Source organism: Pelophylax lessonae (genome assembly GCF_965119305.1).
Source record: "Pelophylax lessonae genome assembly, chromosome: 4".
Lineage (NCBI taxonomy): Eukaryota > Metazoa > Chordata > Amphibia > Anura > Ranidae > Pelophylax > Pelophylax lessonae.
The window spans coordinates 449,984,702-449,999,687 of NC_138771.1; the positions used below are offsets into that span (position 1 = coordinate 449,984,702).

At 42.1% G+C, this 14,986-nt stretch overlaps 1 protein-coding gene across 1 annotated transcript in view; it reads left to right on the forward strand.

Annotated features, from left to right (window-relative positions):
* LOC309552694 (E3 ubiquitin-protein ligase RNF213-like) overlaps nt 1-14,986 on the forward strand; it is a gene marked incomplete at its 5' end in the record, with an annotated part of 1,269,694 nt that overhangs the window by 1,102,337 nt on the left and 152,371 nt on the right. Inside the window, 2 exons of the mRNA XM_082253620.1 lie at nt 3,920-4,020; nt 8,102-8,284. Of these exons, the coding sequence (XP_082109746.1) occupies nt 3,920-4,020; nt 8,102-8,284 (284 nt within the window). The remainder of the gene's footprint in view (nt 1-3,919; nt 4,021-8,101; nt 8,285-14,986) is intronic.

Below are 14,986 nucleotides of genomic sequence, written 5' to 3' on the forward strand. Positions count from 1 at the left end.
TCTTCAGTGTCGTCACATGAAAAGATATAATAAAATAATTACAAAAATGTGAAGGGTGTACTCACTTTTGTGAGATACTGTAAAATGCATATTTTTTACAAAAATGTGAAGGGTGTACTCACTTTTGTGAGATACTGTAAAATGCATATTTTTTGCAATTGCATTTAATTGTTTTGTTCTAAAGAATCAGTTCCCCACTGCACGGTTTTAAAATGAATCCTTCACATAATACAATTTAATATTATTCACTTCAAACATATCAACATAAAGAGTAAAAAATGTATAACCGCACTAAATCGGAAATGAAAAAGCCGCAGCTTTACATTGAGACAACACCAAGCATATATGTATACTAAGAGAAACGATCTTTTTTCTATTGCGGTCACCCTGACATGGAAGGGTTTGGTCACCTTGGCATAGCAGTCAGAGTCAGTTCACCCTACACTACACTACACTACGGTCACCCTGGCACTTAACACTTTCCCTACAGAAACGAGATTTTAGAATCTAACTATAGTGGAAAATAGTACCCTAACTACACTAGATATCCCTTTCCTCACACTAATAATTGCTAAATGACACTTTTGAAGCAGGAGTAACAGAACTGCTTCCACTCTCTTCCACATCCCTGTATTACAATGCTAGCGATTTGGCAGGGCTATCTTATATACTGGGGGGCGTATTCACTACTGATTGGCCTCTGGACCCCCTAGTCACTTCAATCACATTCCTAGCATCCTCCTGCCCCCTCAATTGGCTTTTACTGATGGTTCTGGTCCAATCACGGGCTTTTAACCACTTTACCACCGGAGGATTTTGCTGTCTTACGTCCAGGCCACTTTTTGCGATTCGGCACTGTGCGACTTTAACTGACAATTGCGCGGTCGTGCGACGCTGCACCCAAACAAAATTTACGTACTTTTTTTCCCACAAACAGAGCTTTCTTTTGGTGGTATTTGATCACCTGTGTGATTTTTATTTTTTGTTCTATAAACAAAAAAAGAGCGTAAATTTTGAAAAAATAACAATATTTTTCACATTTTTTTATATGCAACTCCCCCCCAAAAAATCACAATAAGCGTATTTTGATTGGTTTGCGCAAAAGTTATTGCATTTACTAACTAAGGGAAAGATTCCTGTCATTTTTGGTGTTTTTTTTTTTTTAACGAGTAATGGCGGCGGTCTGCGATTTTTTTTTGCGGGACTGCGACATTGCGGCGCACAGATCGGACCCTTAAATGACATTTTTGACACTTTTGGGGGTACCAGTGACATTACTACAGTAATCAGTGCTATAAATATGCACTGTTACTGTAAAAATGACACTGGCAGGGAAGGGGTTAATTTTATTGGAGAGGGAGGGGTTAATGTATGCCTGGTGCTTACTAACGTGTGTGGGGGGAGGTGACTGAGTGACACAGGGACAGATCGCATGTTCAGCTATGCTGAACCCTGCAATCTGTCACTGTCTGTCACTTAGGAGATCCGCCCGCTTTGTTTACACAAGCGGGCGGATCTCCACACTCAATTCCCCGGCGATCGCCGCTGCTCCTCCTCTGGCTCCTCGCTGCTGCTCCTCCTCCCGGGTGAGCGCCGCCCACAAGGGGAGGAGTCCAGCGACGTAGGTCTACGTCGCTGGACGGGAACGAGCCACTGTGCCGCAGTAGAGGCACAGTGACTGGTCGTAAAGTGGTTAAAGCCCAGTTCCTGTCCAATTGCATTTTGGTCAGTTCTGGTTGCCGAATTCCGAACTTTTTCAGCAAAAAGTTCGGAATTCGGCCGAATTTCTAACAGTCAATGTTTGGGTCGAACCGATGGTCGACCCGAACCGTTCGATCATCCCTAGCTATCTCTCCTATTATGTGAATTGCTTAGCTGCTGCAGACACTGGCAGGTTTTCCACAGCCATACAGTACATAAATAAATAAAGTGTACAGTGCTGCACTACTTACTAATGTGCAAATAACATGCAATGGACTTATGTGCAAAAATATTGCTGTAAAATAAGCCTTTATTTAAAGTGCATCAAAATATCAATGTGCTAATCAAATCATCAATCTGTAAATATTCGAAATCCAATATAATCAATTTATGCAATCCATGACATAAATAAATAAAGGTAAATGTAATCCAATAAACATAATAGCCCCTGATTAAGTCATGTGACGGTGATGTAACGCATAGGACGTGAGCGGAGGTAAATGAGAAAACCAGAAGTGACGTAGGAGGAAGTGTTTGTCTGGGTCTCATGGTTTTTCTATGCTATTTTACTAGTATAATTATTGTAAGTGTGGTTTCTAGTTTTAATAAATTGATTGCATCAAACTATATCACACTATGGGAGGTTTCTTTTGTATCTGTTTATACCATGGGCATGACTAATCCAGGGATACACAGAGGAGTAGAGCCTTAAAGGAGAACTCACCCACCTTTAACATTGCAGCTGAGAAGGAGTTCACTGAGAGGGTCCCTAGTGGACAGAAAAAATAGAAGGTTCCATATATTGTGACAAGGTAAGAGGCTTGTGAGCACAGTGATAATTCAGGAATATAGTGAGTGACACAGAAGACTACAGATACGTGATTGGTGACGGGCAAAGAGAGAACAGAAGAAAACAAGTTTATGTTTATGAACTTTTTCACATAGATTGGATCACATTTATCTTTATTTATTTATGTCATGGATTGCATAAATTGATTATATTGAATGTTCAATATTTACAGATTGATGGTTTGATTAACACATTGATATAATGATGCACTTTGAATAAGGGATTATTTTACAGCAATATCTTTGCACATTATTTGCACATTAATTAGTAACGCAGCACTATACACTTTATTTTTTTAATATTGTACATAAGTTATATTGAGAACCATGATAGCAATTGTTCACCTTTATGTGTTCTATCAAATAAACATCATTACTTTCAAAACCACATTTCTCGTTAGGGGTATGAAACACCATATTTTTCGCAATTTGGTATTGGTTCTGAGAAAGTGAAGGCAAACAGGGTGTTACAGAGAGACTAGAAAATAAAAGTTAACTCCCATAACTTAACCTACACCTCCATCCCTCATTTCCAACTTACGACATTGCCAATCCCCAAATATTAGGAAACAACATGTCCTTATCCTCCTTTGCAGCAAGCAGCAACCAATTCACATGCACATTATTACTCTTATCTTAATTCATATAATCAACTTTGAAAAAAGGCAATTAGGGGAGGGAGGGATTTAATCTCCTTGTATAGATACATAAAATGGTCAATATACTGTAATAAACCTAAAGTGGATGTAAACCTGATACATGAAATTTGACCTGGGCACATCTATTTGTAGTGTTTACCTATCTCTCTTCAAAGCCCTAAGTCCTGTGGCTTTCTGCTGCTCTGTTCTTGTTATCAGCATGATAACTTCTGACAAGTTCTCCGTCAACTGAGATAAAACCAGACTGAATTTTGTGTCGGGGTGGGTGCTATAAATAGATTAGCAGAAAGCTGGTCTATTCACAGCACTGCTCTTCCTGTTTCTGTCTATGTGGAAAGGGGGTGTGTGCCTTTCCTCCAATTAGCTGTCTCACAGTGTATGGCCAAACTTGCCTCCCACTGGTGAATCAGGAAGAGAAAGTTCTAACAGGACGTGCACTTTCTAAACAGTCTAGAAAGCTGAAGACTACACATATACAAGTAAAACCTATGTAGGGAGGTTTGTTTGATCTCTGAGTATCATCTGAGGCTGTTCACATTACTGGGTATATGTGAGGGTTTACATCCACTTTAAAGAAATTTTATTCATCAAATGCTCATGGCCATTTTTTGTGCCTAGAGGAAGTAAATTTACCTCTATTATGGTTTACCTCTTTTGCCATTTGCAGTTAAGACGAAAAAATTAATTTATTATTTACTTACTTTTTACAGCGTCTGCAGAACTTCCCAGAAATTAAAACAGAGAGACCGCTTATGGCTGTTGAAGATGTTCTTCAAAGCTGCAGAGATGCAGTAGATAAATCTGTATCCAGGTAAAAAAAAAAATTGAGCAATGCTTTTAATATACTGTAAGTAAAACAAATTCCAGTTTTCTAATCTTTAATTATACATGTGGTTTTAATGGCCTGTTAGTTGCACACTCTCATGCACAAATTGTTCACTTCTGCCTACCTAACTTACGGTCTTTTTAAAAGCTTAAAGTGGTTCTAAATGCAAAATGTTTTTACTTTAATGCATTCCCTGCATTTAGGTAAAAGTCTTCTCACTACCTTTTCTAAGCAACTCCCCCCCCCTCCCTTCCCCAATATGTAAACACTTACCTGACTCACTCTCACTTCCTGGTCTCACAGGAGACACTGAGGGTAGCAGGAACCATAGACTCTTGGTTCTGTCAGTCAAACTCCCGTGAGGACAGAGCAGGTGTGTGGCTTACTGGCACTGTGTGTGTCTCTGGATGCACATGTAGCACCCTCCTGGGTAGGTGCTAGGAAAACTATAAGAGAGGCCCTGTCTGCTTATCAGAGGGGTCTAATTGTTCAGCTAGCCTGTGGTGTGTTTCCCTGACTCAGCAGGATTGCAAATCACTCAGGCTCCAGTGGTTTGCCCTGTTTCCAAAGGAGAAGTGTTCTGAGCAGTGTTGGGGTAGTTACTCAAAAAATGTAACTAGTTACTTGTTACTAGTTACTTCTGTAAATTGTAATGAGATTACTTTACTAGTTACTGCATTTGAAAAGTAACTTCATTACTTATTACTTTACTTTCCTCTTTCTTAATTGACCGTGTAGAAGAAGATACATGACACTCTTTCTGCATAGAGTTTATTGTATAAACACAGGCTTTGGGAAACATGAGAACAAAAGCTGAAAAAACTGAATAAAACATAAAGTGCAACAAAAATTCATAAACTTCATCCCTCTCTATTCTTCGAAATAAAGATTGTATCGCACGGCTTGGGTAATGCAGGAAAGCGCATTCCTATAACCTAGTAAAGTAGTGTAGTTGCCTCCTATAGCCTAGTAAAGTAGTGTAGTTACCAATATTAGTATTGTAACTAGTTACTTTACTTCGTTACCAAAAAAAGTAATGTAGTTACTGTAATCAGTTACTTTGTAACTAGTTACCCCCAACACTGGTTCTGAGTGACAGCAGGAAGATGCTGTGTCTAACTTCTTAAAGGACTCTGCATAGGTAGTCAGTGATAGGGCACAACCAATGTGTATATTTGTACAGAATACAGATGTCTATATATTTTTTCACATAAATTATTTGTACATTTGTTTCTTCCCTTTCCCCCCTTTTCCAGGTTTGTGGGATGCTACTGACATTCTGGCAGATTCTTTTGTAGGAGGCGGCTGCCTTAGAGCCAATGGGGACATGGCTCATATTTAATGGGGGGTGGATGTAGCACCCTCCTAGGTAGGTGCTAGGAAAACTATAAGGGAGGCCCTGTCTGCTTATCAGAGGGGTCTGATTGTTCAGCTAGGCTGTCGTGTGTTTCCAGGTGTTCCTGTTGAGCTTAGGGCGTCTCCCCACTGTGTCCAATGAGGGCTCTTATTGGACAGTGGAGGAAACCTGGCCAATAGTACACCAGGGCTTGTATCTTTCCCAGAGGGCAGAATCTGCCGCAATGCATCCTGGGAGGGGGTATAAGTCTGTGGGGAGCACATGACAGGGTGTCTTTGGTGGGAAGCAGAGTCCCAGGAGGAGGGTGACGGCTGTCTCTCCTTCTGTCAGCATCAGAAGAGTGTCCTTGGTGATTGGCCTTGGAACGGACGGTTGAGCAGAGCTGCAGAGAGGGATCTGGTGTGCTGTGGACGGTGTGGAGCTGCTGGGCAGGAGTTTTTGGGAAAGCAGTGTTGAGTACTGGAAACTACCCAGGGGTCTGCCTAGGATAGGGGACCACTCCAGGAGGTCGCAGGGATCCAGAGCCAGCTAACCAGTAGAGAAGGCTTAGATAAGATAAGTGTAAGAAAGGAGGCGCCAGTGCGGGCCCTGTAGTGTTACAGCAGTGCAGCAGATTTACAAGTAGCTACCTCAGCATGGAGTTGAAAAAGGGAGCTCAAACAGGACTTTGTGCCACAAGAAGCTGTCAGAAGTCAGTTCAGTGTTAACAGACAGTGAGTCAGCGTTAACTAGCGCCAACCGGCGTTGATCGGCATCCAGCCAGCGTTAAGCCAGCGCCAATAGGCATTTTTCCGTTGTCCCACTCAAATTGTGCATAGCTGAGCCAGAGGAGTATCCCACTCATCCCTTCTCCCATCCCAGTTCAAAATAAATATAATGTGCAATGGATATGGTGTAGCGCTGACAGTAATAAATACTCCACAGTCCATACAAATGTTCAGATGGAATAAATAGAACAATTGAACAAAGTCCTTCCAAGAGAGTGCTCCGAAAGAAGAAAACTGCCAACCACTTCAAACTCAAAGAAAGCCCCGCGTGCAGGAACCGCCACCAAGAATATGAATGGCCCCTTACCACAATGCGATGATCCCCACTACAGGGATCATATCCAGCCTGTGTAATATATCCAGTGCCTAGATAAGCAGATAGCCGGCTCCTATCTAGGCATCGGATATATTACACAGGCTGGATATGATCCCTGTAGTGGGGATCATCGCATTGTGGTAAGGGGCCATTCATATTCTTGGTGGCGGTTCCTGCACACGGGGCTTTCTTTGAGTTTGAAGTGGTTGGTAGTTTTCTTCTTTCAGAGCACTCTCTTGGAAGGACTTTGTTCAATTGTTCTATTTATTCCATCTGAACATTTGTATGGACTGTGGAGTATTTATTACTGTCAGTGCTACACCATATCCATTGCATATTGTTTTCCAGATCTGGCATTTCTAATTCTAGGTCAGGTGTTGGCTGCTACTTTCAGTCTATTGACTTTTTTATTCCTGTATGATTTTAGCCTTATATGTTAGCGCAGCAATATCCCCATTTTTTCAAAATAAATATAAAAACCCAAAGATACTGGACTGTTTCTTGTCTCATTGCTCACACTTGGAGAACATGCTTAAATGTGCTGTTGCTGCTAGCAGTAACCCAGGCGGACCCCCATCCAGCAAAACAGCTGGGAATCCTACTACACACACAACCCATCTTGAGAGTATAAGCATACTATAGCTTCCTTGGCACCTAGCTTGCTAAGGATGCACCCGGAGCAGGGAGAGGAGTGAAGAGACTGCTCTGTGCAGTGATAGGTAAAAAATTAAGTCATTTAATTAAAATAGTAATTAATTTTAAAACAAAAAAAATCCTTAGATTTCATGCACACAGAAAGTTAAAAATGTATTTGTTTTTTATTTGTTTTGTTTTTTATAATATTTCTTTTTTTTATTGAGTCTTATTTCAGTTTAACATACAACAATAAGAAAAAAAGAAAATTATTCCATATTACAAACTCATATTATCCCCCCCTAAGCCTCCCACCCCCAACCCATTCCTCCCCTTACATGATATCTTCCCTTATTGTGGTCTACCTAAATTTACCTAACTAGAATTAACATAATCCAGTTTTAATCCATATTTCGATGTAATCTCTAGTCTTTTTAAAGTTTTTCCCATTTATATATATCTATTTTTTCTTCATCCAATATACACAGGTATTCCATGTCATAAATATATTCGACTTTCCCGCACCACTCCCTAATAGAGGGGACTTCTGTATTATCCCTTTTGCTGCATTTAACAAGTTTAAAACTATTGAATTTCTATATTGTTTTAAGGATCTGTTTGTTCTGTGGAACAAACATGTCCAGGGATCATCTATGATGATTTCTCCTGTGATTTTATTAATGAATTGTTGTATTCTTAACCAAAATTCTCGAATCTTGGGACATTCCCACCAAATAAGAGCCATTGTACCCAGGACCTGACAACCTCTACAACATAAATTTGATTTCTCTGGTCTACAACTATGCGCTATCACCGGTGTAATATATCACCTTGAGAATTATAATTCATCTCAATGGTGTTCACATCCCTGGCTGTGCAGTGTACAGATCTCAGCACAACATTCAATTGGTGCTCTTCCAAACGTAACCCTATTTCTCTTTCCTATCTTTCTATATTATTTGTTTTGTTATGATTAATCTGTCTTGCCCACAGATTTGGAATGCCAGAGTGCGCAGTTTGCCAAGATGAACCAAATGAGCCAATTTGCCTTAACTGTGACCACGTTTTCTGTCAGTCCTGTCTGAAGCAGTGGCTAGATACCGGTAAAAGGATTTGTCCAATGTGTAAAATGCAGCTTCCAGAACCCTTCGTTATGGTTGTGTCCACAGATATCAGGTATTTTGAGATACATTGATAAGTTTAATAGCCAATAATCAAACAGACAATTTGGCCAGTTGCTCGGTATGGTAAAGGCAGTCAGCAGTGCACCAGTGGCATACCTTTAATGTGTGCAGTTTATGATTGGCAAAGGGGACGAGGCCCAGTGTGCACTTACTGACTGTACACATTGAGGATTCAGGTTAGCAGGGGGTGTTTAACCACTTGTCTACTGTGCACTTATACCCCCCTTCCTAACCAAGCCAATTTTTAGCTTTCAGTGCTCTCACACTTTCTTTTTCTTTTTTTTTTTTTTTTTTTTTTTACACTTTCAATGACAATTACTCAGTCTAGCAACACTGTACCCATATACAATTTTTGTCCTTTTTTTCACACAAAAAAAGCTTTCTTTTGGTGGTAGTTAATTACAACTGGGTTTTTTTATTTTTTTCACTACAAATAAAAAAAGAACGACAATTTTGTAAAACAAAAAAAATACCTTTTTCTTCATTTCATTAAAAAATGTTGCAAATCAGTAATTTTTCTTCATACATTTTCGCCAAAGGTTTTTTCTGCTAGATATCTGTAGCCTGGTCACAAGGCTAGTGTTGTTCAGACTGTTGTTCTGTTATTAAAGTTTTGCAAAGTATTGATTTGTGAATTATGGGAGATGTAGTTCTCGGAGGAGCAAGACTGCATAGACTGCCTCTGTGATAGGACTCTTCTCCCAGGGAGCAATGTGACTCGTAGAGCCTGCTGGGAGTGTCTTTATAAAGGGGGCGGGATGCTATGAGGAAGGGGAAGAGAGTGTGACCGAGTGGAGAGACGCCCTGGGAGGCTGTGAGTGTCGCTAAGGAGAGCGGGACCTTGCTGGAGTAGACTGCAGAACAGAGTTTGTAGCATTGGGTGAGAGAAATCCAGTCAAAGCATCTGTTATACTTCTAGACTAAAGCCCCGTACACACGCAACGATTATCGGCCAAACGATCGTCCGTCTTTTGTCCAGTGGTGTTTTGTTGGTTGGAATGTTCCTAGACTGCACACTAATTTTCTCGCCCGACAAAATTCTACTTCAGAAGTGATGTCATGTGTTGGTTAGCTTTCTTTGTGTTCTTTCTTCTCTGAGCATGCCCAGACTTTCTCATTCGATTTTTCCCTGTCGAAATCTGTACCGACTGCACGAAAATCGGCTGTGTTTTGACGGCGGACAAAAATTTTATAGCCTGCACACCAGATTTTTTTTCGGCCGAAAATTCAGAGTTGGTTGTCGGAAGCATCATACTAACAAGCCAAAAATCGGCAGATCGGTCGTCGGATGAAAATTCCCTGCCAATTTTCGGTGCGTGTGTACGGGGCTTTAGCCAGGGCGGGACTGCAGAGCTGTTTTAGCAGAAGGCCATATTAAGCTCAACGGTTCCCACAGGACACTGCAGCCCCGCTTAGTGCGTGGTGGATCAAAAGGCCTTAAGCCCTCCTTCCCAGTGCTAGACCTACTGTCAACTGTCAACTGTGAAGTACTGAAATCTATTTTCACCTTCTCCTATTTGGATTACAATTACTGTATATTACCATGGGGATTACAATTAATCACCTTCACTGTGGATTACAAATACTTTCTTTGGATTGGCTGAGGACATCCTTACCGGCAAAGACTAGTGAGGCCTCACTCATCCAGGAGACTCTTGCAATCTAGTGTAAAGGGGGCCCCCGTTAGTAAACAGAGTGCACTCTGCTAGTTAGTTTGGTGCAGATATACAGTAAAACCTTGGTTTCAGAGTAACTTGGTTTAAGAGCGCTTTGCAAGACAAGCAAATTTTTAAAATAAATTTTGACTTGATATACAAGCGATGTCTTGATATACAAGTAGCGTCATGTCACAACTGGGTATAAAAGAGAAGAGAGGCGCCTCTAAGTGTTCATTTAATGAAGGTTCAACATTTAGCAGCTCACATGGTTGATGATTAAAACAGGCACATCTAAGTATGCAGGCATCCGGGGTAAAGCTGTCCACATAAAAGAAGGGATGCCGAAGCATCGACCCCCAACGGGTTTTTAGGCAGCATGAATAATAGGTTGAAAAAATGATGTCAAAAAGTAGTAAAAAATATCATCTTTAATAAACAAAATATAGAAAAAAGTGACAAGTGATATATAAATAAATGTACAAGGTTAAAAACAACCCCTGAGGGGGGAAATATGTTATGAGCTCCTGGTTATTGATACAAATACATAATAAATCTCATTGCAGAGTGATATTCACAAATGGCATGATCATTGCAAAGTAATATTCACAAATGACATGAAAAACGCCCCAAACACCAAATGGTGGGGGGCAGACAAGACCCCAACGCGTTTCGACCTACAGATGGTCTTCTTCAAGGGGATTGTGATATCTAGAAAGAGCATATCATCATTAACAACATGTTCATATCAAACAACAAATGTATTTGTTAAAACACCTTTGTAATCAATTTTACCATTAGAGCAATGAACGGCTGGAAGCCAAGAAGCTGGTGGAGAAATAGAGAGTCCACAGACTTTTGAAGGGCATAGCCTCTTGCTCCATGCAGAGCGGAGTGGGCATACAAGCCTACAAGGAGTCACCAGGAACTGGTCACCGCAGAGGGCAACAGGCACCTAATAAAGAACATGTATATTCATTCATCTTATTTAAGAGTTACAATGGTAAAGTCCCTATTGGTATCTGGGATTTACCAAGTTGGGACAGCAGGGGAGAGTGGGGGGCGATGAGCAGAATGGAGGAAAACTGGGGTAGGTGAGCATGACTGGAGAAGGGGGATAGCAAGAAAGAGAATGGGAGGAGAAACAAGTGCCCATAAGCAGAAACCAAGTGTGAAAGAGCTGAACTGGTGGGACATGTGGAAGCAGATGGAACCTAGAAAGGTGACCCGAAAGGGAAAGCCCGAGCGTGGGTGGGTGGAAGTAAGATACCGATCATGCAGAGACCAGGCAGTCAGGTAGTAAGGACACCCCAAATAGGGGCAATGTAAGTAGGAATGATAGACACCCTGGTGGTCGGATCAGAATGAAAGGAAGGTAAAGCCTGTGAAGAGCTCAAAGCACCGAACTTACCCCATGTCTGTTCCGAATGGCATCTACAGGTTATGGTGCATAGCCAAGAAGGAGGATCCTGGTGCCTGTGTACGCCTGAAGGCTTAAATACCCATAGCACGATGGGCTGCAGGTGCCCTGAATTTGCGGGGTCAGCGTGGTCCGCATTGGCGGACCAGGTGACTCCCCCGGCGTTCCGGAAGGGGAAGTGAATACCTCCCGCCGGCGTCCGCCGTCACCATGACAGCCTGCCCCATCCAGTGCGCATGAGCGGGAGAGGCGCCCGCGCATGCGCATCGGAGGGGGCCGGGCGGCAGGGATCCGGCCGGGCGACAGCATGAGGATGCTCCCTCTAGCGGCCGAGGTCGCAAGAGTGGAGACAGAGAGACGGTCATAAGTGGCCGAATCTCTCACCATGCTGGGAGACATGTAATGCCACAGTCCACTGTACAAGGCAAGTGCAGGAAGCCCCGGAGGAGGAGAAAGGACCCCCAACCTCCACAGGAATGTCATGGATAACTAATATAACAATAGATCTGTAAATGGATTGTTCATTATCAAACAAGAACATGTACATTTTTAAAAATGCAACATAATGCTGGAAATTGATAAATGTACATAAACATAAATACACAGAGCCATGGAAAGCATAAATGTCATGGACAAAGACACATATACAATATTAATAAAACATGTGTGATTACAGTTTGGCAAGCAATCATTAAATAAAACCCTGAGGTACAATGGGGTGCCTGGGAGGCCTCAGGATCCCCATTGGCCAGAGGGAACAAAATAATTTTTGAGCAAGTGAACAATGACTAATAAACATAGTGGACCAGAAAGCGGCATGGAAACGGAGAAGAGAAAGAAAGAATGGAAAGGGGGAACATCAACAAGGCCTAAGATAGCATACAGTTGGAGAACCATACTCCTATTGGGTTTTACCAGAAGTAAAGCCCTTAAGAAAGGGAACAAATGAAATAGATTCATTTAAGCCCGGGGCTGCAGTCGCCTTTGATTTATAAATCCATTTCTGTTCCAACTGTAATAAAAGTCTATTCCAGTCACCCCCACGGTCCGGAACATGAACTCATTCCAAGGCAGCGAAGGTGACTTTCGGCATTATTCTATGATGTGCTACCACCGCATGTCTGCCCAACGGTAGATATAGGTTACCGATTTCCATGCTATAAACATGTTTAGAAAATCTTTTCCAGAACTCTTGTTTAGTCTTCCCAATGTAGAACACACCACATTCACATTGGAAGATATAAACAACCCCCTTGGTCTGGCAATTTACGAAATGTTTGGGAACAAACATTTCGCCATTAGGGAGTTTGAAAGTTTTTCGCTTTTCTATATATGGACAGTGAGAACAGTGTCCACATGGGAAAGTGGCCGTGGTGGGGCAGTGTTTTTTGCTGTTATCGCGAAATTCGCTACATGTAAGCTTGTCTTTAAGTGAATTTGCTCGCTTGAATGTAATGGCAGGCGCAGGGGGAACGAATTACTGGATTTTTGGGTCATCGGTTAGGATAGACCAATGTTGATTGATAATGTTACGAATGGCGGCATGCTGGCATAAGTAGCGTAGGATAATGCGAGAGGTATTGCAATCAGAGGTGGTAGAGTTAGATGATTTTTTGGGACCAAAGAGGAGTTCTTGTCTAGTTTTTGATAGGGCTTTTTTGTATGCTCTCTTAAGGCAGGACCGGCTGTAGCCCCTTGTTAATAATCTGTGTTGAAGAAGTGCAGCCTCCTTTCTGAACGACTCATCACTGGAACAGTTCCTGCGCAACCGCAGGTACTGTCCGAATGGAATCGAGTTCTTAAGGGGAACAGGATGAAAGCTATCAGCATGCAACAGGGTGTTGCCGGCTGTGCTTTTTCGGTACAATGTACTGGAGAGACGACCATTGGAGGTGCTCCCAATCTGAACATCGAGGAAGTTGATGGTGTTTTTACATACAATAAACAACAACATTGTAATAAAACCCTCAGACAAGGGTGGCAATGTTGTCCTAATGGACATCATGGGCTATAAGAACATGTGCTTCAAGATCTTGGGCAATCGAGAGTGGTACAGACCAATACCTGCCAGTATGGTGATCCGCTTCAATGAGGGTTTCAATACCTTCATTGATCAGGCCCTTAGGGCAGGCATCATTACCCAAGACTTATATGACTTCATCAAAACCAAATATCCCCGCACACCAACATTTTATAGCCTTCCAAAAATTCACAAAGACCCAGTTAACCCTACCGGACGTCCCATCATATCCGGCAATGGAAGTGTCACAGAAAATCTCAGCAGAGTCATTGACTCGCATCTCCAACCGCATGTACAGGCTTTGCCTTCATACGTCAAAGATACGATACACTTTTTACAAACTATAGAGGAACTCACCATCTCGGATCAAGCCCTTTTGGTCACTCTGGATGTTGAGGCACTCTATAGTAGCATACCACATCCCAAAGGTTTAGCAGCTATAAGGCGTATCCTGTGCCAAAATTCCATTCACAACAAACCATTTAATGATTTTATCGTTAATGGTTTGGATTACATCCTGCAACACAATTATTTCCTGTTTGATGGTTCCCACTACCTCCAGGTACAGGGCGTGGCGATGGGGACATGTTGTGCCCCATAGTACGCCAACCTGTACCTGGGGGAGTGGGAACGCACTCTACTGTCAGACGAGGATCTCGTTGAGTATACTGGCCAGGTCTCCACCTGGCTAAGGTACATCGACGATATTTTTGTCGTTTGGGAGGGTTCAGTAATGGCTCTGCTGTGATTTGTAGAAAAAATGAATAATAACGAGTTAAATCTTAAGTTCACCTTGAACTATGATAAAAACACCATCAACTTCCTGGATGTTCAGATTGGACGCACCTCCAATGGTCGTCTCTCCAGTACATTGTACCGAAAAAGCACAGCCGGCAACACCCTGTTGCATGCTGATAGCTTTCATCCTGTTCCCCTTAAGAACTCGATTCCATTCGGACAGTATCTGCGGTTGCGCAGGAACTGTTCCAGTGATGAGTCGTTCAGAAAGGAGGCTGCCCTTCTTCAACACAGATTATTAACAAGGGGCTACAGCCGGTCCTGCCTTAAGAGAGCATACAAAAAAGCCCTAGCAAAAACTAGACAAGAACTCCTCTTTGGTCCCAGTTCTGGAAAAGATTTTCTAAACATGTTTATAGCATGGAAATCGGTAACCTATATCTACCGTTGGGCAGACATGCGGTGGTAGCACATCATAGAATAATGCTGAAAGTCACCTTCGCTGCCTTGGAACGAGTTCATGTTCCGGACCGTGGGGGTGACTGGAATAGACTTTTATTACAGTTGGAACAGAAATGGATTTATAAATTAAAGGCGACTGCAGCCCCGGGCTTAAATGAATCTATTTCATTTGTTCCCTTTCTTAAGGGCTTCACTTCTGGTAAAACCCAATAGGAGTATGGTTCTCCAACTGTATGCTATCTTAGGCCTTGTTGATGTTCCCCCTTTCCATTCTTTCTTTCTCTTCTCCGTTTCCATGCCGCTTTCTGGTCCGCTATATTTATTAGTCATTGTTCACTTGCTCAAAAATTATTTTGTTCCCTCTGGCCAATGGGGATCCTGAGGCCTCCCAGGCACCCC